This window comes from Rhinoderma darwinii, chromosome 10 (assembly GCF_050947455.1).
Source record: "Rhinoderma darwinii isolate aRhiDar2 chromosome 10, aRhiDar2.hap1, whole genome shotgun sequence".
Lineage (NCBI taxonomy): Eukaryota > Metazoa > Chordata > Amphibia > Anura > Rhinodermatidae > Rhinoderma > Rhinoderma darwinii.
The window spans coordinates 104,440,670-104,459,148 of record NC_134696.1 but is presented as its reverse complement, the minus strand read 5'-3'; the positions used below and the strand labels follow the sequence as shown (position 1 = coordinate 104,459,148).

General features: G+C 43.6%; 1 protein-coding gene across 5 annotated transcripts in view; it reads left to right on the top strand.

The window, feature by feature from the left end:
* The window catches only part of NBL1 (NBL1, DAN family BMP antagonist), a 42,084-nt gene extending 29,398 nt beyond the window's left edge, over positions 1 to 12,686 (top strand). For all 5 annotated transcript variants that reach the window (XM_075840504.1, XM_075840509.1, XM_075840508.1 and 2 more), the window contains exons 2-4: positions 2,169 to 2,350; positions 8,789 to 8,900; positions 10,161 to 12,686. In XM_075840504.1, coding sequence (XP_075696619.1) covers positions 2,181 to 2,350; positions 8,789 to 8,900; positions 10,161 to 10,403 — 525 coding nt within the window. In that variant the 5' untranslated portion in view covers positions 2,169 to 2,180 and the 3' untranslated portion in view covers positions 10,404 to 12,686. The remainder of the gene's footprint in view (positions 1 to 2,168; positions 2,351 to 8,788; positions 8,901 to 10,160) is intronic.
* Positions 12,687 to 18,479: the final 5,793 nt, after the last annotated feature.

Here is an 18,479-nt window from a genome sequence, read left to right as displayed (position 1 = left end):
CAGGAATATAACTACTATAATACTGCTCCTATATACAAGAATATAACTACTACAATACTGGCCCTATATACAAGAATATAACTACTATAATACTGCTCCTATATACAAGAATATAACTACTATAATACTGCTCCTATATACAAGAATATAACTACTATAATACTGCCCCCTATATACAAGAATATAACTACTATAATACTGCCTCCTATATACAAGAATATAACTACTATAACAGTGCCCCCTATGTACAAGAATATAACTACTATAATACTGCCCCTATATACAGGAATATAACTACTATAATACTGCTCCTATATACAAGAACATAACTACTATAATACTGGCCCTATATACAAGAATATAACTACTATAATACTGATCCTATATACAAGAATATAACTACTATAATACTGTCCCCTATATACAAGAATATAACTACTATAATACTGCCCCTATATACAAGAATATAACTACTATAATACTGCTCCTATATACAAGAATATAACTACTACAATACTGCCCCTATATACAAGAATATAACTACTATAATATTGTCCCCTATATACAAGAATATAACTACTACAATACTGCCCCTATATACAAGAATATAACTACTATAATACTGATCCTATATACAAGAATATAACTACTATAATACTGCCCCCTATATACAAGAATATAACTACTATAATACTGCCTCCTATATACAAGAATATAACTACTATAACAGTGCCCCCTATGTACAAGAATATAACTACTATAATACTGCCCCTATATACAGGAATATAACTACTATAATATTGCTCCTATATACAAGAACATAACTACTATAATACTGTCCCCTATATACAAGAATATAACTACTATAATACTGCCCCTATATACAAGAATATAACTACTATAATACTGTCCCCTATATACAAGAATATAACTACTATAATACTGCCCCTATATACAAGAATATAACTACTATAATACTGTCTCCTATATACAAGAATATAACTACTACAATACTGCCCCTATATACAAGAATATAACTACTATAATATTGTCCCCTATATACAAGAATATAACTACTACAATACTGCCCCTATATACAAGAATATAACTACTATAATACTGATCCTATATACAAGAATATAACTACTATAATACTGCTCCCTATATACAAGAATGTAACTACTATAATACTGCTCCTATATCCAAGAATATAACTACTATAATACTGCCCCCTATATACAAGAATATAACTACTATAATACTGCCCCCTATATACAAGAATATAACTACTATAATACTGCTCCTATATACAAGAATATAACTACTATAATACTGCTCCTATATACAAGAATATAACTACTATAATACTGCCCCCTATATACAAGAATATAACTACTATAATACTTCCCCTATATACAAGAATATAACTACTATAATACTGCCCCTATATACAAGAATATAACTACTATAATACTGCCCCCTATATACAAGAATATAACTACTATAATACTTCCCCTATATACAAGAATATAACTACTATAATACTGCTCCTATATACAAGAATATAACTACTATAATACTGCTCCCTATGTACAAGAACATAACTACTATACTACTGCTCCCTATTTACAAGAATATAACTACTATAATACTGCTCCTATATACAAGAATATAACTACTATAATACTGCCCCCTATATACAAGAATATAACTACTATAATACTGCCCCTATATACAAGAATATAACTACTATAATACTGCCTCCTATATACAAGAATATAACTACTATAACACTGCCCCCTATATACAAGAATATAACTACTATAATACTGCCCCCTATATACAAGAATATAACTACTATACTACTGCTCCCTATTTACAAGAATATAACTACTATCATACTGCCTCCTATATACAAGAATATAACTACTATAATACTGCCCCTATATACAAGAACATAACTACTATAATACTGCCCCCTATATGCAAGAATATAACTACTATAATACTACCCCCTATATACAAGAATATAACTACTATAATACTGCTCCTATATACAAGAATATAACTACTATAATACTACCCCTATATACAAGAATATAACTACTATAATTCTGGTCATATTGAGTTGATTGTGATTTGTTTCTCATGTTTTCTTATTGTTTTAGTTCTAGGTGTCGATGATGATCCGGTTTCTGATTGGCTTCCTGCTTCCAGTCGTGATCTCCGCAGCTCCGCCTCCCATTAATCGGTTGGCCCTTTTTCCTGATAAGAGCGCCTGGTGCGAGGCTAAGAACATCACACAGATTGTGGGGAACATCGGATGTGAGTCCAAGTCTATCCAGAATAAGTAAGTGACTAGAGAGAAGACAGCGGCTGGAATATAAATCCTTTACCTTCCTTCTCTGTTACTGAGCTCTTCTTATACTCCAGTTACATCCAGAGCTGCAGCGTCTCACCCTGCTGTCTGGTGCCTGTACAGAGCTCGCTCCGCTGTGGTTTATTGCATGTGAGGTGTTTAGCACCTGGTGTAGATTTTTTGTGTATTTACTTCCCTGTTTGGTCTTTATCTTGTGTTTTGCAGAATGTGTTTTTCTTTTCTTTTAAAATCTTCTATTTAAAATGACAAATTCCTCTACCACATTGCAGAGCACAGTGCCCCCCTAACAGTGCCAGTCATAGTGTCCCTGTAGTATGACCATAGCGCGCCATTCCCTCATAACAATGCTAGTCACAGATTCAGTACTAGTTACAGTGACCCCATAATAGTGGCGTAGCTATAGGGGCCACAGCCGTCGCAATCATCTCAGGGCCCTGAAGACCCGGGGCCCTTGATTCCCTGCACTACATCTGTCCACTGTTGTAGTAACTGGTGCCTGAGGGTCTGGTCTGGGCGCAGCGCATGTCCTGACGTCTTTCATGTACTCAGCACACAACCTGGTGACGCTAAACGGCGGCGTCAGGACCTGCGCTGTCCCCGAAACTGAGGAGGACTCAAGAGCGAGCAGAGTAAGTATAACATTACTGTCTGCTGGGCCCTGTATCTAATCCTATCATGTGTGATACTGTCTGCTGAGCTGTGTATCTAATCCTATCATGTGTGATACTGTCTGCTGAGCTGTGTATCTAATCCTATCATGTGTGATACTGTCTGCTGGACCCTGTATCTAATCCTATCGTGTGTGATACTGTCTGCTGGACCCTGTATCTAATCCTATCGTGTGTGATACTGTCTGCTGGACCCTGTATCTAATCCTATCATGTGTGATACTGTCTGCTGAGCTGTGTATCTAATCCTATCATGTGTGATACTGTCTGCTGAGCTGTGTATCTAATCCTATCGTGTGTGATACTGTCTGCTGAGCTGCTGTATCTAATCCTATCGTGTGCGATACTGTCTGCTAAACCGTGTATCTAATCCTATCATGTGTGATACTGTCTGCTGAGCTGTGTATCTAATCCTATCATGTGTGATACTGTCTGCTGAGCTGCTGTATCTAATCCTATCGTGTGCGATACTGTCTGCTGAGCTGCTGTATCTAATCCTATCATGTGTGATACTGTCTGCTGAGCTGTGTATCTAAGCCTATCATGTGTGATACTGTCTGCTGGACCCTGTATCTAATCCTATCGTGTGCGATACTGTGCTGCTAAGTGTATCTAATCCTATCATATGTGATACTGTCTGCTGAGCTGTGTATCTAATCCTATCATGTGTGATACTGTCTGCTGGACCCTGTATCTAATCCTATCGTGTGTGATACTGTCTGCTGAGCTGCTGTATCTAATCCTATCGTGTGCGATACTGTCTGCTGAGCTGTGTATCTAATCCTATCATGTGTGATACTGTCTGCTGAGCTGTGTATCTAATCCTATCGTGTGTGATACTGTCTGCTGGACCCTGTATCTAATCCTATCGTGTGTGATACTGTCTGCTGAGCTGTGTATCTAATCCTATCATGTATGATACTGTCTACTGAGCTGTGTATCTAATCCTATCATGTATGATACTGTCTGCTGAGCTGTGTATCTAATCCTATCATGTGTGATACTGTCTACTGAGCTGTGTATCTAATCCTATCATGTATGATACTGTCTGCTGAGCTGTGTATCTAATCCTATCATGTGTGATACTGTCTACTGAGCTGTGTATCTAATCCTATCATGTATGATACTGTCTGCTGAGCCGTGTATCTAATCCCACCATGTGTGATACTGTCTGCTGAGCCGTGTATCTAATCCTATCATGTGTGATACTGTCTGCTGAGCCGTGTATCTAATCCCACCATGTGTGATACTGTCTGCTGAGCTGCTTCATTCTATACAATGGCGGAGCTATAGGGGTCATACATAATCCTATAGATATGCTGTTTCCTATATATATATATATATATATAATGTATTGCCCCTGATGTCCTAAGACCTCAACATCGCCTCCTGGCTGCTAGGGCCGCGTTGCTGACCTCATAACAGTACCAACCATTGTCTTCATAATATTACTAGCCAGTGTCCCCATAACAGTAATAGCAATATTGCCTCCATATTGGTATCAGCCAGAGTGCCCCCTTAACAATAATAACCAGAGATTCCTCATACAAGTCATAGTATCCCAATAACCGTACCAGCCAAAGTGTCCCCATAAGGGTATGTGCACACGATAACGTCCATTACGGCTGAAATTACGGAGCTGTTTTCAGATGTAATTGCTCGTACTCGCGTTTTGCGAGGCGTCTTTTACGGACGTAATTTGTAGCTGTTCTTCATTGAAATCAATGAAAAACGGCTCCAATTACGTCCCAAGAAGTGTCCTGCATATAATGTATATAAGTGTCCCGCATATAATGTATATAAGTGTCCTGCATATAATGTATATAAGTGTCCTGCATATAATGTATATAAGTGTCCTGCATATAATGTATATAAGTGTCCTGCATATAATGTATATAAGCGTCCCGCATATAATGTATATAAGTGTCCCGCATATAATGTATATAAGTGTCCCGCATATAATGTATATAAGTGTCCCGCATATAATGTATATAAGTGTCCTGCATATAATGTATATAAGTGTCCTGCATATAATGTATATAAGTGTCCCGCATATAATGTATATAAGTGTCCCGCATATAATGTATATAAGTGTCCCGCATATAATGTATATAAGTGTCCCGCATATAATGTATATAAGTGTCCCGCATATAATGTATAGAAGTGTCCTGCATATAATGTATATAAGTGTCCCGCATATACTGTATATAAGTGTCCCGCATATACTGTATATAAGTGTCCCGCATATACTGTATATAAGTGTCCCGCATATAATGTATATAAGTGTCCCGCATATAATGTATATAAGTGTCCCGCATACAATGTATATAAGTGTCCTGCATATAATGTATATATAGGTGTCCCGCATATAATGTATATAAGTGTCCTGCATATAATGTATATAAGTGTCCTGCATATAATGTATATAAGTGTCCCGCATATAATGTATATAAGTGTCCTGCATATAATGTATATAAGTGTCCCGTATATAAGTGTCCTGCATATAATGTATATAAGTGTCCCGCATATAATGTATATAAGTGTCCTGCATATAATGTATAGAAGTGTCCTGCATATAATGTATATAAGTGTCCTGCATATAATGTATATAAGTGTCCCGCATATAATGTATATAAGTGTCCCGCATATAATGTATATAAGTGCCTGCATATAATGTATATAAGTGTCCCGCATATAATGTATAGAAGTGTCCCGCATATAATGTATATAATTGTCCCGCATATAATGTATATAAGTGTCCCGCATATAATGTATATGTGTCCCGCATATAATGTATATAAGTGTCCCGCATATAATGTATATAAGTGTCCCGCATATAATGTATATAAGTGTCCCGCATATAATGTATATAAGTGTCCCGCATATAATGTATATAAGTGTCCCGCATATAATGTATATAAGTGTCCCGCATATAATGTATATAAGTGTCCCGCATATAATGTATATAAGTGCCCCGCATATAATGTGTATAAGTGTCCCGCATATAATGTGTATAAGTGTCCCGCATATAATGTATATAAGTGTCCCGCATATAATGTATATAAGTGTCCCGCATATAATGTATATAAGTGTCCCGCATATAATGTATATAAGTGTCCCGCATATAATGTATATAAGTGTCCCGCATATAATGTATATAAGTGTCCCGCATATAATGTATAGAAGCGTCCCGCATATAATGTATAGAAGCGTCCCGCATATAATGTATAGAAGCGTCCCGCATATAATGTATAGAAGCGTCCCGCATATAATGTATAGAAGTGTCCCGCATATAATGTATAGAAGTGTCCCGCATATAATGTATAGAAGTGTCCCGCATATAATGTATAGAAGTGTCCCGCATATAATGTATAGAAGTGTCCCGCATATAATGTATAGAAGTGTCCCGCATATAATGTATAGAAGTGTCCCGCATATAATGTATAGAAGTGTCCCGCATATAATGTATAGAAGTGTCCCGCATATAATGTATAGAAGTGTCCCGCATATAATGTATAGAAGTGTCCCGCATATAATGTATAGAAGTGTCCCGCATATAATGTATAGAAGTGTCCCGCATATAATGTATAGAAGTGTCCCGCATATAATGTATAGAAGTGTCCCGCATATAATGTATAGAAGTGTCCCGCATATAATGTATAGAAGTGTCCCGCATATAATGTATAGAAGTGTCCCGCATATAATGTATAGAAGTGTCCCGCATATAATGTATAGAAGTGTCCCGCATATAATGTATAGAAGTGTCCCGCATATAATGTATAGAAGTGTCCCGCATATAATGTATAGAAGTGTCCCGCATATAATGTATAGAAGTGTCCCGCATATAATGTATATAAGTGTCCCGCATATAATGTATAGAAGTGTCCCGCATATAATGTATAGAAGTGTCCCGCATATAATGTATAGAAGTGTCCCGCATATAATGTATAGAAGTGTCCCGCATATAATGTATATAAGTGTCCCGCATATAATGTATAGAAGTGTCCCGCATATAATGTATATAAGTGTCCCGCATATAATGTATATAAGTGTCCCGCATATAATGTATATAAGTGTCCCGCATATAATGTATATAAGTGTCCCGCATATAATGTATATAAGTGTCCCGCATATAATGTATATAAGTGTCCCGCATATAATGTATAGAAGTGTCCCGCATATAATGTATATAAGTGTCCCGCATATAATGTATAGAAGTGTCCCGCATATAATGTATATAAGTGTCCTGCATATAATGTATATAAGTGTCCCGCATATAATGTATATAAGTGTCCTGCATATAATGTATAGAAGTGTCCCGCATATAATGTATATAAGTGTCCCGCATATAATGTATATAAGTGCCCTGCATATAATGTATATAAGTGTCCTGCATATAATGTATATAAGTGCCCTGCATATAATGTATATAAGTGTCCTGCATATAATGTATATAAGTGTCCTGCATATAATGTATATAAGTGTCCCGCATATAATGTATATAAGTGTCCCGCATATAATGTATATAAGTGTCCCGCATATAATGTATATAAGTGTCCCGCATATAATGTATATAAGTGTCCCGCATATAATGTATATAAGTGCCCTGCATATAATGTATATAAGTGTCCTGCATATAATGTATATAAGTGTCCCGCATATAATGTATAGAAGTGTCCCGCATATAATGTATATAAGTGTCCCGCATATAATGTATAGAAGTGTCCCGCATATAATGTATATAAGTGTCCTGCATATAATGTATATAAGTGTCCCGCATATAATGTATAGAAGTGTCCCGCATATAATGTATATAAGTGTCCCGCATATAATGTATATAAGTGTCCCGCATATAATGTATATAAGTGCCCTGCATATAATGTATATAAGTGTCCCGCATATAATGTATATAAGTGTCCCGCATATAATGTATAGAAGTGTCCCGCATATAATGTATAGAAGTGTCCCGCATATAATGTATATAAGTGTCCCGCATATAATGTATAGAAGTGTCCCGCATATAATGTATAGAAGTGTCCCGCATATAATGTATAGAAGTGTCCCGCATATAATGTATATAAGTGTCCCGCATATAATGTATATAAGTGTCCCGCATATAATGTATATAAGTGTCCCGCATATAATGTATATAAGTGCCCTGCATATAATGTATATAAATGTCCTGCACTTCTTTGACGAGGCTGTTATTTTACGCGCCGTCTTTTGACAGCGACGCGTAAAATGACAGGTCGTCGGCACAGAACGTCAGCAAACCCATTGATAGTAATGGGCAGATGTTTGTCGACGTATTGGAGCCGTATTTTCAGGCGTATTTTGAGGCGTAAAACGCCTCGTTTACGCCTGAAAATAGGTTGTGTGAACCCAGCCTTATAGTGCTAATACAGTACCACCATATCAGTGACAGGCATAGTGTAACCATAAGAGTGCCAGCCACAGTGTTCCAATTTGAGTACCGGCCAAAGTGTCCCCATAACAGCTACATTGCCCCTAAAAATGGTGACGGCTGTAGTATCCCCATAATAGTACTAGCATCTGTGTCCCCATAATAGTACTTGCCACGGTGTCCCAATGACATTACCAAGTGCTGGCAGTCTGATCACTTCTCCAGGACAGGTACAAGGTGCCCCCATGACAGTGCTGCCGGTCTCGGGGTGCCCTGTTGTAACGCTCCTTCGTCTCGGGGTTGTGTTCACCACATTTCTTCTGTCTCTGATTTCAGGGCTTGCCTGGGTCAGTGCTTCAGCTACAGCGTCCCGAACACGTTTCCTCAATCTACGGAGTCCCTGGTTCACTGCGACTCGTGTATGCCGGCCAAGTCCATGTGGGATGTGGTGAGTGTCGCTCTGATCTATGGGGAGAGGTCCCAAAATCTGCAACGGGAATGTAAAATATGGACTTCCCCTTTAACTGAATCCCCACATTAGTGACATGGCGGCGGTCAAATTTAAAGGGGAACTCCATCTTTTTTTTGTAATCAATGATGTGTCAGGGTTATACCGGTGAGGGTCGTGTGAGCGGAGACCCCAGATCATTACCACGAGCAACGGGCAGCGGCCATACAACATGCCTGTTATTTCTACAGAGACCTCCGCAGCTTCCATAGAACTGTCAGTGAAACCGATGAGGATTCAGAAGCCGCTCTATAGAAATCTCTGTCCAGCTCCAAAGGGGTTAATCCCCTGCCAACTTTTTGTCGTAAAATATCACGTCACGGCTCGCCGTTATTTAACGTGAGCCGCCGTACTGTTACGATGCTGTGACGGCGGGGGCTCAGGAGCAGAACCGGCGACATCACCGGCGAGTGTAAAATACGGCTGGCACCCCGCGCTGACGGCCGTGATCGGAGAGAACTCACATCCCGGCTGTTTAACCCTTTAGATGTCGCAGTCAATGCTGACCGTGCCGTTTAAGCGGTTAGACAGAGGCCACACCCCATCAGTGCCCCTCGAATGCGATCATGGGGTGCGATGCGATGCTGAGGTATCCGGGGCCTAACAATGACCCCCAGGCCGGCCCTACACCGAAGCCTATCCGGCCCGGACTACAGAAGTAATGCAACGTATTATATCAGCAATCACATGGTTAAGGTCTATATAGACGTTGCGGTCAAAACCACATAAAAAAAACGGATCTGAATACGGCGTGTGTTTTTTTTTTACCGTGGTTTGGTGTTTTTTTTTTAGATGTGGTTGCGGTTAACCGCGCGTCAACCGCAACATCTGAATGGATCCTTAGGTGTTCAAGTCCCATAGTGGGACCTAAGAAGAAGTTTGGGAAAACTATAAAAAAAACAAAAAACTTCTCCTAGTACAAAGCCATTATTTTAGAAAAAAAAAGTGTCAAAATATTTCTACCTATTGGGTATCGCCGCAATACGGTAAAATGAACACAGCATTATCGCTATCGGAACACGGAGATAAACAAAAAACAGGTCCTGTCGGTGGAGCGCCCCTTTAAATTGATCGTCCTCATTGGACAAGCATTCTCAGGTATAGGGGGGTCCGGGTGGTAATAGGCAGGACCCCCACCCTGATCATCTCGTCTCCACCTCTTACGTGACTCCATCTAACTGTTACTGTGTTTCGGGACAGGTGACGTTGGAGTGTCCGGGGAACGAGGAGGTGCCCCGGGTGGACAAGCTGGTGGAGAAGATCCTGCGTTGCAGCTGTCAGGCGTGTGGCAAGGAACTGAGCCAGGAAGGAGCCATGTTTAATGTTTACCTGAACACGGCAGAGGAGGCGCTATCGCCTGCCGAGAACATCGGGCGCCACCAGCGCCAACAGGAAGAGGAGTCTCCGCCTGCTGCTCAGCGGGAGGGAGAAAGTGAGGAGTAACGGGGTCTCCAACCCCAAAGACTTGTCTCCCCTGCAGCCCTCTAACACCTCCCCCGCCAGAGACTCGGCCTGGGACCACCGTAAGGACTAAAGATCTTTTTCCAACCGTACGCGGACTCTTCCCCGTCTCCACCTGATCCACGGTCCAAGACACAAAACATTGGTGGCCTGTGATTTACAGTGTGGGGGTCACCGCTGAACCCCGATACATCTCATCCACATCAGATGTGAAGAAACTGTGCAAATCCTTTGCTTTACTTATCCTGTGCTGATCCCCAGTTAATGCTTCTTATACTCCAATCACATCCAGAGCTGCATTCACAATTCTTCTGGTTTCCTGTTGTTTCTGTGTGATATATTGTAGCAAAGTCCAGGATAGAATAGAAACCATTACATCTCCCATAATGCAGTGCAGCAGAGCGCATTCCAGTATAGGATGCCGGTTAATATGTTAGGGGCGTGTCTGTAGTGACCAGCTGAATGCAGCTTTGGATGTGAGTGGAGTGTAAGCATTTCAAGATAATAAAGCAAGGTTACTCATCATTATATGTAGTTGTTCATTATAAAACCGAGGCGGCGCAACATCTAAAATCCACCGATCCCGGTCATATTATTGTTCATTAGCGACATTGCCGTGTCTGTTGTAAGTTTTTGCAGATTCTCCGAGACTCGGTTGGGAATTTAGTACACAAAAAATTATTCCACGACTCTCCAATCTAGATGGCGTGCGATCTACGTTGACGAGAAAATCTCAGCGCCAATTTTTGCTCTTCCATTGCCCTACTGCCCTGCCTATGTATGTGTCAGTTTTCACTGCCATTTGCATTGTATTCACGAACCAGGTTGCGATGACCAGTGCTATAGATCCAGTGTCACGGTGAATTGTAAGAGAACAATATATTATTGGTGTCAATGTCTAGGGGATTCCTTCAATAACAGCTGTGGTGAGTAATTCATGGGTGATAAAGCATTTTTATAACTTGCAATGAAATCACAGCACCACCTACTGGCAGTGAATAGGAACTGCACCTTTCTACACACAAATGCTTGTGAAATGCTCCATGAACTGTAACGGGTGGCGTCACTTTGTCGTCAGTGCAGAATTTATTATATACACACATTAAAGTCGTGTTTAGGGATTATTCATTGGATGCAAAAACAGACGGTTTGTCCTCGAAAAAAATTCTACTTTGTATATAGGAACCCGAGAGTTTATATTAAAGATTTACATGAGGAACGTAATCCATAGGGATATATTCTGTAACATTCTGTCTTATGATTTATATGACCGTCACTGGTGTCATTTTACAGGTTAAATCTACATATAATATTCAATCACTTGTAAATTCTTACATTGTCTTCTACTCCAGTCACATCCAAAGCTGCATACAAAATTCCGCTGGTTTCTTTTGAGTCTCTCTATTACACGCTATTGGTCCAGAGTGTGCCACAGTGTTGTGCATGATGTGAGAAGAAGTCTGACAGTAAAACATCTGCTGTACATTTCCTACAATACACTACATTGCAGAGCTTATGTTTCCTGTTAGCTTTCAGTCTACAGGATCTCACATTTCACTGCTGCCCCCTGCTGGTTCAGATCATATTTTGTGCTATGTCTTCTAGCATATTCATAATGGATTTCAAGTGACAGCCAGTAGAATTGTAAAATACAGCTTTGTATGTGACTGGAGTAGAAGACATGATAAGTCAAGCAGAGGCATTACATTTTTTCAGTGTTTTCTGAAGAGATGATGTTCAGCAGTGGAGTTGTCACAATGGGGGGGGTTATGGTTAATGCCCCCGCTTGTATCGTTCTCCATGCACACACCAAGCACGCGATGCAGCGTTTCCATACACGGGGGACTGGATTCTTAGTGACTTTATTTGCACCAAATGGAAAATATTGTCTCCGTTCATATAATGTTCCTGTTCAGTTATAAATAAAGTTTGTTCTCTCACACTTAAAGAGGTACTCCGGTTACTACACGTCCTCCAATCTCCACTGTATAGAACTGTTAGACCTGTGGGGGCGCTGTGCTCCGCTGTGTCCGTCAGTGCCATGGGCCACCACTCTATTCACCTCCTCCTGGCTTGCGGCTGGGGGTCTGGCGATCAGAGGGGCTCGAGTGGATAGGTGATAACTTGTAGTAACCAGAATACCCCTTTAAGGTGTTACCTACGGCGCCGGGCGAGGATTTCCGCCGTGTCATTATCTCTCCGTTACTATTCAGTGTCTCCCGTGTCTTCACCGTGTATTTTTTAAATAAACACAAAATATAATCACACCGCAGTCTGCGCAAAATCTTTAATGGACTGAACGCGAGAAGCTTGATGGCATTAATACTCAGACTCACTGGGAGGTGACCGCATGCGGGTTACATAGTCAGAGGAGAAGAATCTCCCCAGCAGCACAGAGTATTTCAGGAGAGGAGGGTGCTGATATTCTGGGAGGTCACAGACTCAGAGTTACATAGTAGTAAGTATAGGTGTAGCTATAGTGGGTGCTGAGGTGGCAATCACACCTGGGCCCTGGTTTCTGAGGGCCCCAATAATTCCTCTAACTTATAAGAAGACCCCAGTGTTATGAATGACTCATGGTCGGTGGGAGCCCTGATACAGATTTTGCATTGAGGCCCTGAAGTTTCTTGGTAGGAGGTGCATATTCTCACCAGCAGTACAGATTATTTCAGGAGAGAAGTGTGCTGATCTTGTGGAATGTCACAGACAGATTTACATAGTGGAAGGAGCAGAGTCCTGTTAGAAGCACAGAGTATTTCAGGAGAGGAGTGTGCTGATCTTGTTGGAAATAGAAACATAGTTAAACGAGCAGGCTCCCCAGCAGCACAGAGTATGTCAGGAGAGGGGTATGCAGATCTAGTCAGAGATCACATGAGGGTTACATAGTGCAAGGAACTGGTTATCCAGCAGCACAGAGTATTTCAGGAGAGAAGTATGCTGATTTAGTGGGAGGTCACAGACCGAGAGTTACAAAGTGGAAAAAGCCAGGTTCCCAGCAGCACAGAGTATGTCAGGAAATATACATTTTTAAGTGGCTATAGACTGAGAGTTACATAGTGGAAGTAGCTAGGTACCAGCAGCACAGAGTATTTCAGCACGATGTGAGGCGGGGGATGATTGGGCAGTTTTATAGTGATGAGGATGGGGCTGAGGATGAAGATCATCATAGAATATATAATGTGTGTCTTTATTCATAGCACGGTGTGAGCTGACAACAGCGAGCACTAGCTGAACTGGTATAAAGTAAGTAGACCCCCATCCAGGGGGGTGAGAAATGAGCTTTTTTTTTTTTGACCCTACAAAGTCATTATTAGCGAGATGAAGAATTTCACTGGTGACGACCGGCCCCTCCATATCCGGCAGCGACGTCCAGCGTCATAAATGATATAAAAAAAACGATAATACTTCCCTAAATGCATCACAAGGAACACCAATAATCAATACAAATAGAAATACTTTATTAATTAGACACAGAAACCAGGACCGTGTGAGGACAGAACGTGATATCAAACATCCGGATCCACCAATAACACGCTGCCTGTCACAAGTCACCTCCGTAGTACCCACCACATGCCACGATGCTGCCCGCACGCTCACCAGCACCCCAACACGCGTTCAGTGTGCAGGCGGGCACCATGGCATTTGGTGGGTGAGGTTATTTTCTGCATGGAAAAAGGAAGATATTTAGTTGCCTCGGTTTCTGTTTTACCATTGAGGTCACGTGTGACGGGCAGCGTGTGATTGGTGGATCCGGATATATTTGTTATCACCATCAGTTACACAAACCTCCCAACTGCCAAGTATCGCAAAGCGGGACAACCGCTGACACGCGGCAAATTTTTTTCCCTTTTAAGCCACACCTCTAATCCCACCCAATCCCCGCCCATACACACGCGGTTCAGCCCACGCAGTATAATGCCCCCATAGATTCCCACATACAGTATAATGCCCCCATAGATGCCCACATACAATATAATGCCCCATAGCTGCCCACATACAGTATATTGCACTCATACAGTATAATTCCCACACAGATGCCCCCATAAAGTATAATGCCCCATAGCTGCCCCCATACAGTATAATGCCCCTATAGCTGCCCACATACAGTATATATTGCCCCGATAGCTGCCCACATACAGTATATATTACCCCAATAGCTGCTCACATACAGTATATTGCACCCATAAAGTATAATGCCCCATATCTGCCCCCATAAAGTATAATGCCCCTATAGCTGCCCACATACAGTATATATTGCCCCTATAGCTGCCCACATACAATATATTGCACCCATAAAGTATAATGCCCCATAGCTGCCTCCATAAAGTATAATGCCCCATAGCTGCCTCCATAAAGTATAATGCCCCTATAGCTGCCCACATACAGTATAATTCCCACACAGATGCCCCTATACAGTATAATGCCCCCACAGCTGTCCCCATATAGTATAATGCCCCTGTAGCTGCCCCAATACAGTATAATGCCCCCCATAGCTGCCCCTGTATCTTCCCCCATACAGTATAAGGCATATATGGACAGTGACGTCAAGGGCTTTCCCGGGCTGTAGTGCTGTGCCAGTGGAGTCCTCTGTATTAATGTTGAAGCAGGGAGCGGACGGCCTCCTGCTCCAGCATTTGGTTCAACTATATCTGCATCCTGAGCACGCCGCCCGAAATCCACCGCCCGAGATCTGGGACTGTCCCACTGAATCCGGGACGGTTGGTAAATACGAGTTATGTCCTGCTTGATGTAAAACACATTTTTGTACAATTATTTGTGTCTGATTAATAAAGTATTTCTCGGTTTTTCTATATTGATTATTGGTGATTATTGTTTAGTATTATCGGGTCTCTGCGTGGCGTTGGTTCCCACGTGCTGAGATTATTATTTCCCGGGTAAACCTTCTTATTTATGGTATTCTCATTTTCAGTTATATATGACATATTTGAGGCAGCCTGACCCTGGGACCCCACCATGCACACAACAGGGGGCCACATATATCCAGAGGAGAGCGGGGGCACATATATCCAGCAGAGAGGGGGGCACATATATCCAGCAGAGAGGGGGGCACATATATCCAGCAGAGAGGGGAGGCACATATATCCAGCAGAGAGGGGAGGCACATATATCCAGCAGAGAGGGGGGGCACATATATCCAGCAGAGAGGGGAGGCACATATATCCAGCAGAGAGGGGGCCACATATATCCAGCAGAGAGGGGGCCACATATATCCAGCAGAGAGGGGGGGCACATATATCCAGCAGAGAGGGGGGCACATATATCCAGCAGAGAGGGGGCCACATATATCCAGCAGAGAGGGGGTCACATATATCCAGCAGAGAGGGGGTCACGTATATCCAGCAGAGAGGGGGGCACATATATCCAGCAGAGAGGGGGGGCACATATATCCAGCAGAGAGGGGGGCACATATATCCAGCAGAGAGGGGAGGCACATATATCCAGCAGAGAGGGGGCCACATATATCCAGCAGAGAGGGGGTCACATATATCCAGCAGAGAGGGGGGTCACATATATCCAGCAGAGAGGGGAGGCACATATATCCAACAGAGAGGGGAGGCACATATATCCAGCAGAGAGGGGGGTCACATATATCCAGCAGAGAGGGGGGTCACATATATCCAGCAGAGAGGGGGGGCACATATATCCAGCAGAGAGGGGGGTCACATATATCCAGCAGAGAGGGGGGGCACATATATCCAGCAGAGAGGGGGGTCACATATATCCAGCAGAGAGGGGGCCACATATATCCAGCAGAGAGGGGGGTCACATATATCCAGCAGAGAGGGGGTCACATATCCAGCAGAGAGGGGGGTCACATATCCAGCAGAGAGGGGGGTCACATATCCAGCAGAGAGGGGGGTCACATATATCCAGCAGAGAGGGGGTCACATATATCCAGCAGAGAGGGGGGTCACATATATCCAGCAGAGAGGGGGGTCACATATATCCAGCAGAGAGGGGGTCACATATCCAGCAGAGAGGGGGGTCACATATCCAGCAGAGAGGGGGGTCACATATCCAGCAGAGAGGGGGGTCACATATCCAGCAGAGAGGGGGGCACATATATCCAGCAGAGAGGGGGGCACATATATCCAGCAGAGAGGGGGTCACATATATTCAGAGAGGGGCCACATATATCCAGCAGAGAGGGGGGCGTCACATATATCCAGCAGAGAGGGGGGGCACATATATCCAGCAGAGATGGGGTCACATATATTCAGAGGAGAGGGGGGCACATATATCCAGCACAGAGAGGGGGGCACATATATCCAGAGGAGAGGGGGGGTGCACATATATCCAGCAGAGAGGGGGGGCACATATATCCAGCAGAGAGGGGGGCACATATATCCAGCAGAGAGGGGGGCACATATATCCAGCAGAGAGGGGGGGTCACATATATCCAGCAGAGAGGGGGGTCACATATCCAGCAGAGAGGGGGGGTCACATATCCAGCAGAGAGGGGGGCACATATATCCAGCAGAGAGGGGGGCACATATATCTATCAGAGAGGGTGGGGCACATATATCCAGCAGGTGAGGGGGGGCCACATATATCCAGCAGAGAGGGGGAGGCACATATATCTAGCAGAGAGGGGGAGGCACATATATCCAGCAGAGAGGGGGGCACATATATCCAGCAGAGAGGGGGGGGGGCACATATATCCAGCAGAGAGGGGGGCACATATATCCAGCAGTGAGGGGGCACATATATCCAGCAGTGAGGGGGGGGCATATATGTCCAGCAGTGAGGGGGGGCATATATATCCAGCAGAGAGGGGGGGCACATATATCCAGCAGAGAGGGGGGCACATATATCCAGCAAAGAGGGGGCCACATATATCCAGCAGAGAGGGGGTCACGTATATCCAGCAGAGAGGGGGGGCACATATATCCAGCAGAGAGGGGGTCACATATATCCAGCAGAGAGGGGGGGGCACATATATCCAGCAGAGAGGGGGGGCACATATATCAGCAGAGAGGGGGGGCACATATATCCAGCAGAGAGGGGGCCACATATATCCAGCACAGAGAGGGGGGGCCACATATATCCAGAGGAGAGGGGGGGGCACATATATCCAGCAGAGAGGGGGGTCACATATATCCAGCAGAGAGGGGGGCGCACATATATCCAGCTGAGAGGGGGGGGCGCACATATATCCAGCAGAGAGGGGGTCACATATATCCAGCAGAGAGGGGGGTCACATATATCCAGCAGAGAGGGGGGGCACATATATCCAGCAGAGAGGGGGGGCACATATATCCAGCAGAGAGGGGGCACATATATCCAGAGGAGAGGGGGGGTCACATATATCCAGCAGAGAGGGGGCCACATATATCCAGCACAGAGAGGGGGGCACAAATATCCAGAGGAGAGGGGGGGGTCACATGTATCCAGCAGAGAGGGGGGTCACATATATCCAGCAGAGAGGGGGGGTCACATATATCCAGCAGAGAGGGGGGTCACATATATCCAGCAGAGAGGGGGGTCACATATATCCAGCAGAGAGGGGGGGCACATATATCCAGCAGAGAGTGGGGGCGCACATATATCCAGCAGAGAGTGGGGGCGCACATATATCCAGCAGAGAGGGGGGGCGCACATATATCCAGCAGAGAGGGGGGGCGCACATATATCCAGCCGAGAGGGGGGGGCGCACATATATCCAGCAGAGAGGGGGGGCGCACATATATCCAGCAGAGAGGGGGGGGCGCACATATATCCAGCAGAGAGGGGGGGCACATATATCCAGCAGAGAGGGGGGGGCGCACATATATCCAGCAGAGAGGGGGGGCGCACATATATCCAGCAGAGAGGGGGGGCGCACATATATCCAGCAGAGAGGGGGGGGGCGCACATATATCCAGCAGAGAGGGGGGGGGCGCACATATATCCAGCAGAGAGGGGGGGCGCACATATATCCAGCAGAGAGGGGGGGCGCACATATATCCAGCAGAGAGGGGGGGGGCGCACATATATCCAGCAGAGAGGGGGGGCACATATATCCAGCAGAGAGGGGGGGCACATATATCCAGCAGA